The 19,547-nt window shown below is 37.7% G+C and overlaps 1 protein-coding gene across 5 annotated transcripts in view; it reads right to left on the bottom strand.

Annotated features, from left to right (window-relative positions):
- Ten-m (teneurin transmembrane protein Ten-m) overlaps positions 1-19,547 on the bottom strand; it is a 256,866-nt gene that overhangs the window by 40,910 nt on the left and 196,409 nt on the right. For 2 of the 5 annotated variants that reach the window (XM_076618304.1, XM_076618305.1), the window contains exon 1: positions 17,766-18,079. The exons of 2 other annotated variants lie outside the window; for them this stretch is intronic. In XM_076618304.1, the coding sequence (XP_076474419.1) occupies positions 17,766-17,871 (106 nt within the window). In that variant the 5' untranslated portion in view covers positions 17,872-18,079. Of the gene's footprint in view, positions 1-17,765; positions 18,080-19,547 lie in introns of those variants that run through there. One more of the 5 variants, XM_076618308.1, reaches the window with a different exon arrangement.

The following is a 19,547-nucleotide window of genomic DNA, read 5'->3' as shown; positions in this document are numbered from 1 at the left end:
TTGTAGGAAATCGTGGCCAGTGTTAAATCGTTCAGAAGTAAAACGCGACATGGAGGAAGATGGTAGCGTAACGTTTACCGTTGGTACGATGGGGAGAAGTGAGCAAACGATTGGGATCCCTGGTCACGTATCACCAGACCGAAATCGATGTATTTTGGGGAGTGGAACGGAGGAAAATGGACAAGGGTTAGCCTCGTGTCTGGATTAGCTTTCGAACCGGAACGAATTAATACTAAAACGAGTACGCCATGGGGGAAAAAATGTGTGTACGCGTAAGTCTGGGTTCCCGTGTACCATGGGAATCGCGATCCCGAAACGAATTCGTGTAATAGGATCGAGATCATGGACCAACAGCATACCGAATGCAACTCGCAATTGCGTATTATATACTACGATTTGTTTTTTGTCCTTATTTTTTTTTTTAGAGCAAGGTTATTCAAAAAATGAAAGGTGACAATTATAAATTGTGATATGATATGTAATTGAGAGCATTTTCCGTGGCTTTTTAGCTCTTTGTCTCTTTTTTTGTGGATAATGAAAGATGAAAGAGTGGATGTGTATTTGTTAATTAAGATAATCTCGTGATAAATGAAACAGATCCTAGATACTAGAAATCGAACACACTTTAAAAGTGGCCTGACATGCGTCGTATTGGCTGATAAAAGGACCAGAAATATTCTTTCGATAATATTTTCATAGAGGGTCTGCGTTCATGCCTGTCTGGATCCACCAGAATATAATTATCTCGGCACGAGGCAGGATATAATTCACATCCTGCGTCAGAAGCCCTTCCGGATGTACGTTTTCAGTCGGGACACGTCGATCTTGTCTTTTTACAGACACCACCATCTTCCCTTCTCTCTTTCTGGAAAGTTTCGGTGTCGAAGTTGGAAACTTTGATCGACTTTGATCGGTTGCTTCGAAAATTTACAGGCCAGGTTATTCACGTTATTCGAAGGTTCATTTTCAAATATATACCCTTCCTTCGACGTGACTCGAAATATGAAAAAAATAGCTTTAACATATAATACATAATTTAAAATAATATATTCTCTTTTTACTAGAAGAATAAAATAGTCGTAGATAGTTATGGAAGATAATAGAAATTACAAAGTCCTATTTATAGTTGTTAGTCATGGTGGTTCGATACGGTGTTCAAAGCGATGAGACGATAATTTATTTAACCACTTAACGTACGTACCCGTAACATATAAAAATTGTTTTTAATTTAGCCATAGATCTTTGCTCATTCAAGATTTTATATAGCAGAATATCCATATATTTTATTAAAAGATATAGATATACATTGTAGACCTATTTGCATCGTCTGCTGGTTTTTAATATGAAAAATTTAATTTATGATCTTGAGAACTACGACATTTTATACATATACTACAATATATATCTTATGGAAAATATATTGTGTACCTGTCTGCATTGTAAGCTGTTTTTTTATTATAACAAGATTTAATTTATGGATGCAAGAGCTACAATACTTTATACATACATTGAAACGTCTATATATTTTGCAAAACAATATGCTATATATTTCTGTGCATTGTCTGTTGTCTTTTAAGAAATTTAATTTATGTATTTTATAGTAAAAATTTACATCCCATTCGGCGCAAAAAAATCCTTTAGATCATGATTCATATGGTATTCGATGTTTAGATAATTCAACACGACAAAGCTCGGTTTTGGTGGCCATAGTAGGTTGGGCCGATTTCGATGGTAAAAAATGATTCTCCTTTTGTGACCGTTTCAATCGAACGAGCGGCTCTCGATAGCGCCACTTTAGTCGGCTCTGGTATATTTCATCGAAACGCAATTCAATTACGGCAAATTGATATAGTAGCCAGCGCGCGTTGCGCTGCCGGCAAATTTTCACGAGAACTTTGGAATACTAACCGATCAACCGTGTTCGCGATATTATTATACAACTAAATGTCGTGGTGTCAGCCGGCCCATAAATTATCGGCCACCCGTGTATTCTCACATAATCCTCGTATATTTCAATCACAATCGTTTATTTAAGCTGTCTAATACCATCTTCTTTGACCGATTTACTCTAACTCTTGATTCCACAAGAAAATGATAAGTATTATTTCTCCTTATTTTAAACTATATATTTTACTAGTATAATTGTTATTACAATATTGAATATGTGGATTCTTCATATTAAGATTTCGTATAAGATAATCATTCTTAAAGTCTTTAATAAGATCCTAATATTATTCAAGTTTCAAATGAGATAATAATTCTTAAAGGTTACAATAATTTCCTAATAACATTTGAAGCCTACTTAACTCTTCCTAAGTGTCCCAATACTCATGAACACGAATATATATAGAGACAGAGACACGTATATTACAGCGTGTTCAAGGCGGTGAACGCGCGCGCGAAAATGTACGTAGTCGAGGATAAAGGGAGCGAAGAACGAGGGTAAAGAACCACCATAGCGGCCTCTACTATCCCTTCCATCTCTCTAACCTTCCTCCAGCACCCTCCCCTCACGGTTCACCTCACCCTATCTCGAGCTTTGGCCAGGCAACGCTACCACCATCGTTGCCCTCCTCTGGCTTCCAATTAAAATCCTTTCGTCCATCACAGCCCTGCATTCTCTCTCTCTCTCTCTCTCTTTCTCTCTCTCTTTCGACACTTCTGCCCCTCTTTCTCTATGGCCATGCAACGGACGGCAGTACGCCCTTTCATTTTTAAAGATTTTTCTCCTCTAACGCCGGCAAGTCGAATCGGAAAAAGAAGTCGAGAGGACTTTGCGCCTCGGTCACTCGGAGTTTACGCGCGTTTCTATGGAAAACACGTTGGATTTTTCAGTTCTTGGCTCGATCCAGAGGATGTCTTTCGGTTGTGCGTTGTTTGAGATTAATTCCCACAGAATTGGAAATTTCGAAAGGTAATTGAAATATCATTATTGCAATGGTCTATAAAACAATTTATGAGACACTCCACATTGGAAAAATGAATAAATCAGGCAAAGGTTTTTGAAAAACACAAAAACTTGATTCAATTGTTTATCTCCGAAGGCAAGGGAAAAGATATCTTCGTAGAGGATACAAAGTGTATTTTGCGAAAAAGAATTTTGCTTGTAAGAATTGGAACACTAACTGGTTTTTAGCAACGGTATATGAACATTAGCGAAATGTACAAATTAGTGAGAAATTAATAACAAATAATAAATTTTAGTTGTCCGTTTGAAAACTTGTGTAAAAGCAACAGTATGTATAACTTCAATGCGCTGTTTATGATTGACGTATTGATAAGTGGTTTATGCGTGGTTTCCGCATACGTTTTATGTATACATCAACGGGTGCACACGTGAACATGATTGCGTCGTCTCATTCTCTCTCTTCATCGCCAATTCTTCCATTCTCGTCTTTCTCGTTCCTTAAACTGTGTAGAATGGCGGCAAGGGCGGTCGTTTTTTCAGCGAGCAAAATGGAAACTCGACGGGTTCGAGAGACGGATCTCGAGAGTGACTCGTTCCCTGGTTAGGGGAGGAAAAAGGGCTTAATTCGTTTCCCATTAGAATTTACGCGCCACGGGAATGAAGAGAGGCTGCGAAACTGCCGGGGAAAAGAAAGTCTGGAGGGTGGAAGGAACGGATAGAGAGAAAAAAAAGGGAGTTCGAATCTTTCTACTTTTCTTTCTTCGCGTAACAACCATCGAATTTTGCGGCGAGGAAACACCGCGGAAAATAAAATTAGCTTTATCGATGCGGCGCACACGAGTGTAAGATAAAAGAAGAAGAAACGAAGGTTCGAATCACTGTTTCATGCGAAAAATCGAGGGAAATCGATGTTGAATTATCTATTTTATGCGATTCGCTTCCCGATAGTCACGAGAGATCGATAGCCAGAAATGTTACAGTGTTCTTGCTTTTTCGGAAAAGAATGTCATTTATATTTTGACTAGGATTGTTACTACATCTTAGAACTTTAAGAAGTCTCTAGTATAGTTTGACTTTAATATTGTATTTTTGAATTTTAAGAACATACTTTCCCTTGATAATTGCTTCAAGACAGAGTCATATTCATAAGTTCAACAAAGATTGAATAATTCACACAGTTATTTCAACTTTATCGCTACTTATATCAAACAACGGTCAGAAGACAAAGACAGCGCGTAGATAGCGCAAAACGTGCGAAAAGAAGGAGGTATAAAAGTAATAACGTTCCATTTCACGAGTCAGTAAATTCTAATCGAGGATCGTTAATCGGCGATGAGCGGAAGTCGAGCGTGCTGCAGGGCACGTTTTTTCCTCCACGCTTTCTTTCTTTCACCGCGTTGAAACCGAGCGGACGCGTACACAGACCTTCAAGATCCCCCAAGACGCGCACTTGAATTCACACGGACCGGCGCTCCTTTGATTTCGATCCCCTTCCATTTTCCAAAGAAAAATTCCTCGCGGGAACACCAGCAAACCATCACTTTTCCACGGTCCATGGCTTAGATCTTGCTTGTAGAGGAAAAAAGATGGTGGAAAAAGAGAAAGAACAGGCTCGATGTCGTATCAAGCTGCTCCACTGAACGTCCACTCGAACGCGCGTGCTTCAACGCATCTGATCTTCAACGACCACCGCCTTTTCGTGTCTTTTCATAAGGTGTTAGATAACAGTGAGCCAAATTTAAGTTTAGTAATCGGAACAGACGAGAGAAATGCATATTTTTCAAGTTATAAATAATCGTGAAAACTGCTTTTTCTTAGTGGATCATAAATATGATTATACGTAAAATATGATACTAAAGATGGAGATAATGAAAGAAGTCTATGGACAAAAATGTTGTCTGGGTTATAATCATAGAATTAAATAAAGTCAATTAGTTGATGAGAAAGACACAACTTTTTGAAACACGCTCTACTACACCTTTCGTCTGTCTCGAACGCGTTGTTTCCGCGCAGCACATAAATTCCAATGGGAAAGGAATTAAGCTCTGGCCCATTTCCCCGTGGACTCTTGCGCTTCTGTTCTCTACGAACGCTTTCCTAGCATGAATGGTAGGATATATCATTCGATTACCAGACTGCAGAAACGTGCTACTCGTTTTGCACCCGCTTTCCTTTTCCTTCTCGTTCGTTGCTTATATTCCAGCACGGCAAACGAACATTCATTTTTTTCATCTTGAGGCATTATCGGCTCGTTAAAGGAGTTATTACGAGCGGCCAATCGTTTATCGGCTCCTCTCCAACTTTCTTTCAAGGCATTGTGAACCGCAGACGATTCGTTTGCGAGCACCGCGTTCCCAGAATCTCGAGTCGAGATGATTTTCACCAAAGAATTCTCCGTTTATGGCTGTTTTATGCGTGGAAATGTGCTTAAGATATTAGGAGATAACGTTGCGTTAACGCAACATTTCATTTCGAATTCTTTTTCAGTCAACTTACGATTTCTTTAAACTGCGCCGGTTAAAGTTTTGTACGCTAATACAACTATATCATACATACACAAGCTTATTAAAAGTATTCGAACACTCGCATATTACGAGTATTATACAAATATTTTGAAATTTTTTTATCGCTGTTATGAGACTCGATTAGCACGATCATATTGATAAAGTTTGAAATAAATTCGAATATATGAAAGTTGGAAATCAGAGAAATATTCAACTATTAACAATGAACTATTTAAACAGTGAATCAACAAGAAGAAATATAAAAAGATTAAATAAATAATATCAAATGGGAAATAATTCTTAATTTTTTTCTTCTTCAATTTGCTTGTTTGCGTTTTGCTCATGGAAGTATGATAATTCCATTGTTCCGGTGAGGTAAAATTTGTACGTTTTACAACTGCATTTATATTTTGCGATTTACACGAGAAGCCAGCTTGGTTCCGCGTTTTTCCGCTGACTTTCCGGCGTGTAACAGCGCGTGTTTACTTGCTGTTTAGAGTGTACAGCATATGCGCGCCCTTCATAAACAAGCGTCTGTTTTATCGTGACGTGAATGCGCGTCCTTCGTAGCGAAAGGATTTTAAAAAAAAAGAGAAAAACGAAATATACGAAAATTAGTTGCACATCGATCCAATATTTTTAGTTTTTTTCTACAACAGGATTTTCACGTTCTACAATATTATATTATATTATACTATAAAAAGTATTGTATCATTTTACACAAGTATAAAGTCTCCATTTCGAAAGATTTATTAATGGTTACACTATATAATTCTAACAAATAATTGTCTCGAAAATCTTAATCTTTAATTGAAATTAATTTAATAATTAAAGAGTTTAATCGAAAATTCTAATCTTAAATCTTAATTCGTTAAAATCTCATCCAAGAGAAATTCCTCCCATGGAAACGAATATAATTTTCTATGCAAGAAACACAAGAATATTATTATTATACTTGCATTGAATTATTTAAAAAATTAGGTTTCTTAATAAATTATCTACTATATTTGAACATAGAGATACCGAAATCTTTTATGGATAAAAATACCAGGAAATTACTATACCTACAGCAAATTATTTTCAAAATTAGGCTTATTACGGATCCATTATCTTTATTATCTCCCAGATATGACAAAAGCTTCCTTCTAACCGTAAATAAAAAAAGGCTGTTCCACGTCTAAAATCACAGAGCAAAAAGCATCGACAGGATCCAGGAGAATACTCGCAACTCCCAGAACATAATTCCCTACGTCACAAACGAGCGTCGGAATAATTAATGCACGTGTGTACTCTTTTTTCACGACCTGCGATGTTACAATGACGTGAGAAACTGAAACATCACCATTTCAAGAGAGTCGTGCGGTTCGACGGTCGTTCGTGTGCGAGAAACGTTAACACGCATCTTCTTCCCGTATAAAATTCAGTCAACGGTTGACTTTTTGCATTTTCTAACCGAAAACCAGGCAGACTCGTTCCGTCACCCACGCGATCGATCATTATCGCTGAACAGATCGTATTCACGACAGCTGAGAGTCGATCGTGCTGACCGATTTACAGCAAATTATCATAATCCAAAGGTTTTTTTATTTGTAAGAATTTTACAATCAATTCTCATTGAGAATTATAAGCAAATTATTCTGGCGTGGTACTATAACGTGAATGTCGTATGCTTGATTCTAGCTGAATCTAATGCTTAAATCTAGAAATAATTCAAAGATTTTTAAAGATTATGGGACATTGAGTGGTTTGCTTTCGCGACCTTGAAAGGATGACACTTATGGTTGGGCGAATTAGAAATATTTAGTTTCTATTTCTCGTGGAATTATGTTGTACGCTTTTTCGAGGATATTGGATCATTGAACGTCGTGGTTTCCATTTAAAGGCCGTAAAAAGAAATTTATATATTCTGAATTTAAGAAATTTGTGGATGTATGTGATTTTATGAGGAAGACTTAGAAGACTCTTCTTTTAAATCGAAAGATGTGTATATTTGATGCTTTAAAAATACATCTTGATTGGATAAACTGAAAACTTAATAAAATCCATAGAATTATATGTATAACAATATTTGAATAACTTTTCATAATTAGTATTTTTCTAAGTATTTCTGCTCGTTGCGAAGTAAAATACTTTGCATTTGAAGAACCATGTATTTTATCGAGATACTGATCAATTATAAAAAGTATAATTAGATTGCTGCTTAAACGTTCTATAAAAATGTTGTATTCTCTTCAACGAAAATATAAAAATCCATCGGAGCGTGGATTATTGTACCCATTGAAAAACAGGTTAAAGAATCTCGGAATTGCGAACGAGTAGTTTCGTAGTGAATCGCAAGTGATCGTAAAAAATAGGAACACGATTCGCGGATGTTCGAACGAAATGGTTACAGTGGTATTCGTGTCCTTTTGAGGAGCGATCTGACGCGCTGAAAAGCGCCAATCCATGATTCCAGCCTCCCACCCACGCAGCAACCCTGACAGAGTCGACAAGATCGTTTTGTTTCAACGAGCAATTTATCTGTTCCCCGCCCTCGTAACGTGAACATCCTGAGCCCACAACAATACTCGGGACACTAACGACGCACTACGTCACGGTTCAAATTGTTGACGCTGCGACCATTCGATTACTTTTCGTACAATGCCATACGTTCCCATTCATAAGTATTAGGACATCTACAGAAAGTGTGATTAATCTCAAGATACGATAAATCTTGACGCTTCAAATACTTCTAAAAAGGTGTTTGGAAATTTGTCTCTGCACTTGAACCTCACCGACTCAATTTTCTCCTGTTTGTGTCAACAACAGCCAACAATCTATTGTATACCTTCCATATTCTTCAGCTGCTCCGATACGATAGTATTTAATCGACGTTCGAATCGCTACACTCATTCGCTATATGTATAGAATCAGTGTGATATGGCAATTCGTCGAGCATTCGTCCTATCCTATACATAGAGCATTATAATCGGATACACCTGCCACGTGTACTAATACCAAGGCATTCATCTTCGATCTAGCTAATCACGTTCCACTCGACGAAAAGCGAAGTCAAGCGTTCCTTGATTTCGACACAGATATACATAACGCGTTCGATTCCGCAACGGTGTCAATGACGATCGATACCGTTGATTTATTTGACCGTGCGGTGGTAACCTGTGATTGGATAACCTTAGTGCGAAAATTAATCGCAGAGTACAGATCGTATAGTCGCGATCGACTTGTCCAATCTCAGAAATAGTGTCCCTGCTTGATCGACTGTATCATAAAACACAGCTAATCGTTCCGAAATGCATGTGAAATATTCAACAATTCAAATGAATTTAGATAATCCTTTTTGATTTGTTTGCTGGTGTTTTTAATTCGAATGTATAAAATTATGTTAGCAATCATATCGTGCGAATAATAATTCTAGTGACATAATAATCGTTATTGACATTACTTTCGATCCTTACAAATCCGTGTTACGAGTCTGTGACAAATATTGTTATATAGTAAGAAAAATATAAAACAGGAAAATAAAACGTGAATTACAGAGATCATGAGAAACTGTTAAAAGCGATAAAAATAATTCTTTAGTTTGCCGCACCTCAGCAAATTTATTGATCGAATTCAGATTTTAACAGCTTAAATTACCACTATAACAGGCAACTTTCCCTCACCATTACAAGTCATGAATATCGCAACAAAATTTTGCTCCTGTATTTCGCTGTAGTCTACTCTGTATATCCTGGTTCGAAAACTCATTCACCGTTTCATCTGGTTGGAAGTAGACCAACGATTCCCATTTTCCGCATTCATAAATTCACCATCTGAACGTGAAACGACACTGGGCTCTGGGTGTATTTACGAGGATACACGATCTGTGCGGAATTAATTAACGGAAATGCGTGGGCGTTAACGAGGTGAGTGTGCTTTTGACATCGGCACTCGTTAATCGGTACCATTAAGAGTCGATAGAGATCGTCGATAGGCTCGATCTCTCGTTGGTCCGAGGTTGCTTTCGCCTCGTATGTTATCGTCTTATAATATCTAGGTACCGTGATCGACCCACCTTGGTTCGTAATCCGGTGATATAGAATCTGAAAGCGCGGACCAACTATTAATTAAAGCATTTCCGATTCGTGGAGATCGCCTCGTTAGTTCACGTACGTGAAGAAAGCCATGATTTAGGGACTTCTCTCTTTCAACTTTCCAAATTATCAGTATCTATATAGGCGTAATAATCCCTCTTAATGTGAATAAAAGCTATTATTTCACAGGAATTCGTAATGTGAATGGTTAGAGAAATATCGAGATGTTGGAGATGGTATTCGGTAAAAATAATAAAAGAGTATTTTAGATTAAAAAATTAATTCTTCCGATATGTGTAAAATGAAATTTTCCATCGTTAACGTTATACAATAAAATATCCGAAGTTTTGCTTAACTCCTACTCTTTCAACTGTATCCATGAAAATATGAATTTACATAAAAATCCGCAGTCTAACAATAATCACACAAGAAGGAAAAGTTAATGAATTACTGAAAGATTTATAAAAAGAACACCAAAGTGGCCTTGAAATGTAAAACGCCTAAATATGAGTGAACAAACAAACACTTTGCCAAACTCTGTGAAACGAAACACCCAAATAATAATCGCCCACTTCATATCCATTTTCCATCCGCTCAGAGACTATTACAGGGGGTTAGTTGGTAAAGTCTGGCTAACTTCCTGTTCCGTGTCGCTCTGCCGGTCCATTGTCTAGACTGGCGGCAAAAGAGAAGCTATTTCTTCATGAAGACACGGTGGCCTGGCATTCTTGCCCCGACACAAAAGAACGGGGCCAAAATATATCCGCAAAGCCAAGGTTAAAATCGATGCAGTAGTCGTTTAGCCGGAGCTGCCTCGGTAGACGCTGGTAAAATAAGGAAAAGGGAAACGAAAGGAGGGAAATAAAGGAGGGACATGAAGCAGAAGCGGGGTCGTCGAGGGGTTGAGGGTGGAAAAAGCGCAGGAGAGAGAGATTCTGCGTTTGGCAGATCGTGGATATTGGAAGGAGGCCCGACGAGGTCATAGAAGACGATCTTAGGGTTGAGAGCTTTGAATTCGTCCTTATGCTACTCCGAGATTCCTTCTTCTCGACGACTTTTGCTCGAGCAATCACATTTTGCTAACTCTGGCACAGACCCGGGTGAAATTTATTTGAAATAATAATTTTTGGGTATAGCAGAACCTCTATTTATCCGAACTTATCGGGAGACAAACAGTTTATATAATTGGAGTTCGTAGAATAGCAACTCACTAATTATCCCCACTACCTGGTATTTTTCGTTCGTATAATAGAAGCTCAGGTTCAGATAAATGAATTCAACCAACAAAAGTTCAGTTAATCGGGCATTAACTAAAATTTCGTTGAGATATGTGGAGTTCGTATAAACGGTGTTCTACATTATACACAGTTTCATGGAAGTATTCGAATCTTTTATGAATTAGTATATTCCGTGACATTATGCATGTTTGTTACACTTCCACATTTTGAAATTTCATTAATACTATCGTGTTTGAAACAGATTTGAAAATATGTGTATGCATAGAAATTGCAAGCACAAAAGTATATTACGCACAGATCGCAAAGGTATTTAAACAGTCGATTATCCATTAATTTATAGACGTTGATATTCAGTGCGATCATATACGTTTACAATAAATATCTTGTAATTTCTACATACTATTCCTATATTCTATATATTAAGTAATCTCAAACACGATAAGATACGAATAAATGTATGAAAATACTTTATCGCAATTAGATTCCTCTCTTGAATGTGTAACAATATTACATCATAATTAGATTTCCAAATTCGTTCACAATTCCCAAATCAGGCGACCCAGCGACACGAATCTGAGAGGTTACACGTGCCGACTCATCCCTCCGCGTGTAAGACATCAGTTCCAGAATTGACATGGCGTCACGTAGCTAACAACCCTCGGCGAACGTTTCTATTATCGAGCAGGGAGGCTAAAATGCTACTGTAACGAGGGCAAGCTTCTTGAATTACGCGGCATGCCGTGCCAGCGAGATTAACGTCTAGTAATAACAAGCGAACGAAAGTCAGACAAAGGGAGAAAGATAGGCGAAGTGAGATACACTCTTGTTCATAAGTATTAGGATACTAGCAGAAAGCGATGTTAACTTTAGAAATGATTGGTAACCTATTAAAACCTATTACAACTATTATCTGATTCGAAACTTGTGCAAGAACAGATCAAAATTAGATATAAAATCTTAAAATTGATAAAAAAAATCACATCCTTGCGTGTAACGTCTCTCGGTCGTTGTTCTAACAAATCTCGACACTTGTGCTATTGAATATTTTATCGTAATTCCAAATTATAATTCTCTGAGTTTTGCATCTAATTCATAACACAACATTCGTGACACATACAATTTTTAATTCATATTCGTCACCTTTCTTCTTGACAATGTTATAAATAGTTTTTACAGATTGCGTGCTTACTTTCAACGTATGCAAAATTATGAACTGTTAATCACTTGCCTGATGAATTTAAACGAATTACCACGTCTTATATGAAACCAAAAAATATCTTAAAATTATGGCCGAGAGTGTACATGGACTTGAAGAACGTACACATATAAGAAACGATAAACGATGCTGCGGCTGGTAGGTGCAACACGGACCAAAGATTCCTCATTAGAGGCACGCGCGTGGTTATCGGTTGCTCAGCGTCTATCGAGTCTCTAGACTTGGAATTTAATTGCTATCCTGGGCTGAAGCAGCTTCTTGAAGCGCCACGCTGTCGAGGATTACGATGAAAGTTCCACGAGGCAATTACCTCGTATTTTACCTCGTCCAGTGCAACAGTGACATAACTCAAAATTTCCCATTATTCAATAAAATATTACTCTTAGATTATGAATGTTAGATACAATTATCTTAAGATTCCTGATGTCAGCTGTACATTACATAAACATTGTAATTTTCGTGCTCTTTATTTGTAAACACTTTTTCCCACATTTTCGTTGTATGTCTTATTAGAAAAATATATCTGCAATCCAAAGAAAGTTTTCCAAAACTTCCACTATCCTCAAAAACACTGTTCGAGTTATCCATCTTCCAGAAACTTATTTACCGAGCCACATATTTTTCCAAGAACTAAACTGAGAAACCTGAGAAAAAAGAAACAAGAAGAAGGCCAGACCTACACTTGTCAGACTGCTTCAGGAGCACTTCATCGATTTACAAATTTCTGTACCTTCAACTCGCTACTCTTCTTTTTACGATCTCAGAATAGTCTCACGAGTTATTCCTATAAACTATGCTTTTCAACGAGGTTCTGGATATTCTCCAGCAATCTCCGTATCGCAGGAAATCGAACAAAAATTACCAGGAATCTGTAGAACGAAGCAGACATACGAGGAGCGTGTCCACGATACACATAGTTTGTTTTTACGAGAGCTCATTTCCGACGAAAGTTCCCGAATCAATTCGTCGACGGCGAAATCCGACAGAAAAGCGGAAGGAGTACAAACTGGTCGCCCTGTCGTTTCTATGTGGGATCGTTACGGTGCATTCAGGAGCGTAGTAGCGGCTGGTGCACTGGGTTTTGCCTGATCGCTTCGAAACTTGAAATAGTTTCAGTGAATAAGTTGATCGCGACGTGTTACGTGGTTGGAAATCAGAGGAGAGTGTGAGAGATGTTTAAACCTGGCCCGAGTAACGTCATGTCGTTTCTACGCTGTTTAATTTTGCTAAAAAATCTGAAAATCCTGTAAAATTTATAATGTCAGATTTGGAGAAAGGTCTCAGATTTATAAAGAATATATAATACTTGATGATTATCTGTGATTGACGAGAAATGGTAGTTTTTGGTCTTGTTTTATTATTATTTTTTTTATGTTTCTCATTTTTATCTGATATCGAGAATTATTAAAGGTTACTGTATATGTAAATATACAAGTAATGGATTGGAATTAATTTCGAGTTCGAATTACTGTATTTTGGTACGATCGAAAGTTATACGGCAGATTTTTCATCTTGCGTAACAGAGATTTGCCCCAACGAAAATTATTAATCTCCGCTTCCCTCTTAATTCGCGCGCCAATGAACCGAATATACGAGGTGTCCTCAGACAAATAGAGACTGGCCCCAGGAATTACGAAAATAATTGGAATCTTGGGAAGTAAATCTATTCGATGAACATAAATGGCACAAAAATTGTTGGTGATGTTACTTCTGATGAATTTTGAGCAAAATATTGAAATTCTGCACAAGTTGAAAATCAATTAAGCGTTAATCAATTTTAAATGGATATTCGTATACCTAAATACAGGTACCAGCATTGTAACTACGCGTTTAACCTGACGAGTAATTTTGTGCAAATAAATAACTGAACCTCTAAAATTGATATACTTTTGATTACACATAATTGAAATAATTACGATGCGAGGTAACCACGCAGCCTGTTTAAGTTCTGCCTTTTAATATTTCGTTTGCATGAAAGTCTACCGATACCGCGATAAGCATAATTAAAAGATTCCATCGGTAACAACCTCCTCAAACAAACTTCTTCAAACTCGAATCTATTTCCTATGAAATAGAACAAAAATCAAGACCTAATTCCCTTACAAACGAAACTCATACAAATAATCAAACAACGTTCGTTATTGCGTATATTTTATAAATGAATCTGTTCGTGATCTACTTTCATGTAAAATTGATTTTTCAAATAATATATTAATATGCCTTTAAAAACTCATTGGAACCCCAGCTCGAATTCGATGCACCCTAACGAAACGTTGATTCGTTCTCAATTGGCAGCGATCGTTGCAGCTGCACTTGAAATATCCACGTCAAAGTGTCAATAGACAGAGCAGCAGCAGCAGCAGCAGCAGTAGCAGCAACGATGATTACAGTCCCGAACTCGACCACGCGATGCCTTATTATGTAAAAATGACGTCGTTGATTCGATGCACGCGCGCGACCGTTCCCATGGTGGCGATCACGCGTGCGTGCGACTCAACCTTAAGCTTCCACCGGGGAACACCTGATAAACCGCGCGACATTTCGAAATGTCAACCTGATAAACACGACGACGATCTCTGCCACGATGTTCTTCTCACGGAGACACGAACACCGTCGCGGAAACTCGTTTTCTTACCTTTCTGTTTGTTCAGATGAACTGTAGAGAGTATAATGCAATATGTTAATGGACTTTGGACGTGTATAATACAGAGAGGAATAAAACGAAGGAACAGTTAAATATTTTAGAGCGAAAGAGAATAGAAATAGAGAAATTCGTTGTTCGTAATAGTCTATAGAAAAGATTAAATGGATTTTTGCACGCAAAGTACCGATTAACCGAGTTGCTATAAAAGTTCATTTTCATTGCAAAATACATCTAGTTACAAAGGAAGGAGAGTGCTAAGAAAAAATATAAATAACACTATTTCTTTAAGGTTTCTCTGTCTTAATAAACACCCTGTTTAGAAATGTATGGCAAGTATCTGGTGACTTATTGCTAGGAGTGTACAACACAGACTGTACGTAATAGTTTTGTACGTCAGGTGAAATGAGAAAGTTCAGCGAGGGTATTTTATAGTTTCGCAGGCACAAAATGCATAGTCACATAATTTCAGGCAGGAAACAAGAAGTGATTAATCAAACTGTACAAAAGACGCCAGAGACAGTCATTATTGCATTTAACGTTGAAAATATAGAGCGCTGCGATAAATTAATTCAAATAAAAGCGCACTCGTAGCCTGGCTAAACTTGACTTATCCATGAAATCACGTAAGCTATCACTATTTGCTATCTGAAGGGGTTGGTAACAGCATGACGGCAATTATACTTTATTATAGAGATCAGAAATATAATAAAAAATAAGCTCAGAAATATATATATAGATTTCGTTTAATTGGTAAAGATATGTATATGAAATATTTAAAGTTTGTAATATTTAAAGGGTAAAATAAATTTCTATTCATATTCTATTTCCTCAATGATATACATAAAAATCTAAACTTGGGTAAACGCACATTTGAGAATGGACTTGATATCAAAACGCTTATTTCTTTGCAGAAATTTCCATGTAAGACCTCAATCCCTTCAATTTATTCTCGATTATCCGAAACACGGTGTTAGGTATACTTTTTCTGCCAGGACGATTAAACGGAAGTCCTCTTTCTTGTTTTTAAACCGGTGAAAGTGTTGCTTCGGGGAAATCGATCGGCGCTCGAAATAGAGGATGAAAGAAAGAAAGAGAGGGAAACGTGGAGGGTGAGGAGGCTTTTATCACGCGAACAGCAGGCGGATCGCTGGATAAGCCGAGATTTCGTGGTGGTAATCGATACACGCGGTCTAGAACCTCGGCGCATGAATTTACACGGGGATAAATTTAGCGTATAGCGATTTGCATGAGCCGCGGTGATAAGTGCCCTGAGCTGCCCCAAGGAAAATGCAATGAAGCCTCTCCTTTTCGCTCGCACCTGAGTTTCCACGGTTTCCTCTTTTCTTAATTGCGACGACGCGTTCTTTAAAAGTTTCCCGTTTCCATGGCCATAATTCCGGCCACATTGAATATTTTACGCGATTTTCGCGCCGCGACAGTTGACGGCTCCATGATTTATCAAGCGAATATACGCTCGAACCAGTTGGCGATTCTGCGGTCCAGGAATTTTCATATTCACGCGGAGGAATTAAACGTTCCCGCCATTAAAGAAGCGCCGTCCACACTTTTCGCTTTATTTGAGTTGGAAATAGGGCGAATTCTGAGAGTGTTGTCCTTAGATATGCGGGAGAAATTTTATTAACACATTAATGGCTAATGATGCGTTTAGTAAGTTCCTATTTGGTTAATAATTAATTTGATGAAAACTTAATACATGAATTATTATTAGCAAATTATTAAAACCTTTAAGAATTATTTTATATTAAAAAGAATACACATGTGTAAATGTGTGTGTGTGTGTGTCCAATATTACAAATTAGATTTCTTAATTATTTAAATTGTATTGAATCAGATAATCCTGTATAAATATCGATAAATTATTACAACTTTTAAAATGCTTCTTATTTTAAAAATGATATTCTCTCTCTCTCTCTCTCTCTCTCTCTCTCTAAAAGTCTTGATTTATACATCACTATGATATCCAAATAACCATATTGAACTTGATTCTATCAGTCTTTTTCTTCCATCAGTCAATTATTCGATTAATTCCCTGCCATTGAGTATTTTTTACCATTTCACCGATCCATGAGATATCTTTCGCCTTTCCTTTTGTTCATATCGCGTGTGTATGATACGAGTTCTTTTTCCTTCTTTTTTTGCTGTTCTATTGTGATGTTTTGCGCGTGCATGAGAAAATATGCCGCGCCTACGTGAGAATAAAGCGGGCATTTTTGACTGAAATTGATTGTGCCGCGGTGGCGCGCGCTCGGAAAAAGGAACAGGATGAAGAAAACATCCCTCCAGCTAGAGAGTGGCAAGGCGGTGTCACGCAACTGCATTATCACGCCGAACGTATTTGTCACGTTGACGTTTCCAAATCGTGACGCGTGGAAATTTTTCATGCGCCCAAGTGGGAAATGCCGCACCCCGGGAATTTCGCGAGATTTCGAAATTGACTAGCCCACGTATCGCGTCTATTGTGGAAATGAACGTTTTAGAATCTTTCGCTATCATCCTTCAATCATGGATTTCAAGATATCATTTCTTCAAACGAAACTCTCTTTACTATTTTCTTTTATATACACGTGGTTTTTCTACTTTTTACAAGGCAAAAGCAATTCTCATATTCGATATGTTACCCAGGAATTCCATATAAAAATCGTCTTTCCGTTTGACTTTAGCACTAAACAACACTAATTAAGCGAAACTAATATTCGTTTCTTACAAAACGTATTCTCAGAAACTATCAGATTGCATACTTCTCTCTTTCCTTTGCCTTCCTTTACGAGAATTCCATTAAATATCGCTCGTTCGAACAATAAACCACGAAGAAAGAACATCGTGTTAGTGGGCAGAAAAACAAGATTCGCGACGACAACGATTCTTGGACAATGCCTAGGGGCTTTCGATCGAAATGACGCGCATCGTGTCACGTTCAATTTTTACCGCAGCTTCGTGGTACGCGTTCACCATAAAAATCGTTCCCTTGTACCATGAGAGATCGAACACGGCTAAAAGGAAGCTCGAAAGCTGCGTTAACCTTTAGAACGTTCTGAAGAAATCGGCGAGAAGAGATCGAGGGAAAATCCTGCACGTTCGTTCGACCGCACGGACTGGTTTCTGACTGAAGAAAAACTACGCAAGACCCGACAAGAAGAAGCCAAGGGAAGAATACCACCCACCTCGACCACCACCGTAGCAATACGTGTACTCGTTATAGTCCATGGACGGCCGCTTGAGTAATCCCTCGCTGGGCACTAGGTCCAACAACGCCGTGGGATCGCACATTGAGATGAACTTTCAAATTTCTCCGTCATCGACGAGTGAACATTATCCGCTGCATACACTTAATGAGTTTTCTTTTTTTCTTTTTAACTTCCCCTATACAGACTTTTAGGTAGAGGAATGTGTCCGTGGCGAATTTTTAACGTAGACGAAATATTAGGCCACAAATTTTTACTATATATATACATACATATATATATATATGATTCCTGAGCAGAAAATTTTTACTCGCGAATTTTTAGCATAGTCGAATTTTTCTTATCCGTGAATTTTTAGTATGCAATTTCTAACGTAGACAAATTTTTCACTTACAAATTTTTAATATAGAATTTTTCCCTCACGAATTTTCAACGTAGATAAATATTTTGAGCGCCGTCGGTAGTCGATGGTTGCTACACTATCGCAGTTTCTTTTCATCATCGACAATAGAACATACTCTGCTTGTAACACAATACCATCATTCACTGTGTCGCTTAATTTTTAATACAGATGAATTTCCTTGGAACACGATCCTTTTTCTTCATTAACAAAAAAAAACTGCACTTTTCAACACGTCGAGCTTGATCTTCTGTTCCTTCCTGATTTTCAATACAGAAGAATGTTTCGATTTTTTTTAGCGTTGTCAGTTGTATCCAGCGATCAATTTTTGCATTAAAAACACAGGATATATAGAGAGAGAGAACGCGTAGGAGGTTTGAAAAGCAAAGGAGAGAATTTTGAGGTTCGATGACCTTCGCACAAATGATCCTTCCGGTATGGACTTCAAAGGGATCGCATTGGTGAGACGTCGATGGATAACGTCGACGTACGACAAAGTAAGTACACACGAAACTCTGCCACGAATCCTAAATTAAACTTGGTCGTCGCGTGTTCACGTGAAATACGACGAGCTCGTGGAAAGTTGCGAGCGGAATTGCCCTCGTGCACCTGTTATACCTTGCTTCCAGCATGGGCTCAAAAAATTCCACCTTTCTCGTCTCTTGTTGCTTTTCTTTTTTTTATTCGAATCTTTCTTCTCTCTCTTAATTTTTCAAAAGTCAAATGGATCGCCACACGTGCTTCGAATGCTCTCAAAATTCTTCGAATATTTCTCTAAGTTTCTTTTCGTCAGAACGAATATTTCGAGAACTTGCGCGAATCTTTCGAACTTTCACGTAAATTGTCACAGCCACTGTTTTAAGGAACTTCTTTTTCTTCCAACCGAATGTTTCACCATACAACACTACTCCAAGACACCAACAACAAGATAACACTCTTAATCACGTTTCTTCTTTCATTGGCAACGTATCAGCGAATCTCTTTGATTCAGCGATTCGATGACCAATCGTTGTACCTTTCACGTTTCCAATAAGGGTTGAAAGTTCGCAGTGCCGAAACTTTAACTGATCGATAACCCTGACACGTCCTCCGGCACCCAAATTTCTATTTTCCTTTTCTTCACTTCAAAAACCTTGCAAACTTCACTTTATATTATGACAGAAATATCTTTCTCCTATCACAAATCTATATCACCGTCTGTTAAATTTTCAAAATTCACTAAATTCCTAACATTGACCAGCAACGTTGAACGGTATTTATCTCTACTAAAGGATCAATTTAACTATTTTGTAAGTATTTACAATGAGATATATTACGGTTAGTCGCATGTTGTTGCTTTGAGTATATCAATCTTTCGAGCG

Source organism: Bombus vancouverensis, chromosome 4, assembly GCF_051014615.1.
Source record: "Bombus vancouverensis nearcticus chromosome 4, iyBomVanc1_principal, whole genome shotgun sequence".
NCBI lineage: Eukaryota > Metazoa > Arthropoda > Insecta > Hymenoptera > Apidae > Bombus > Bombus vancouverensis.
The sequence above is the reverse complement of the archived record's forward strand: the minus strand, read 5'-3'. Positions and strand labels throughout refer to the sequence as shown.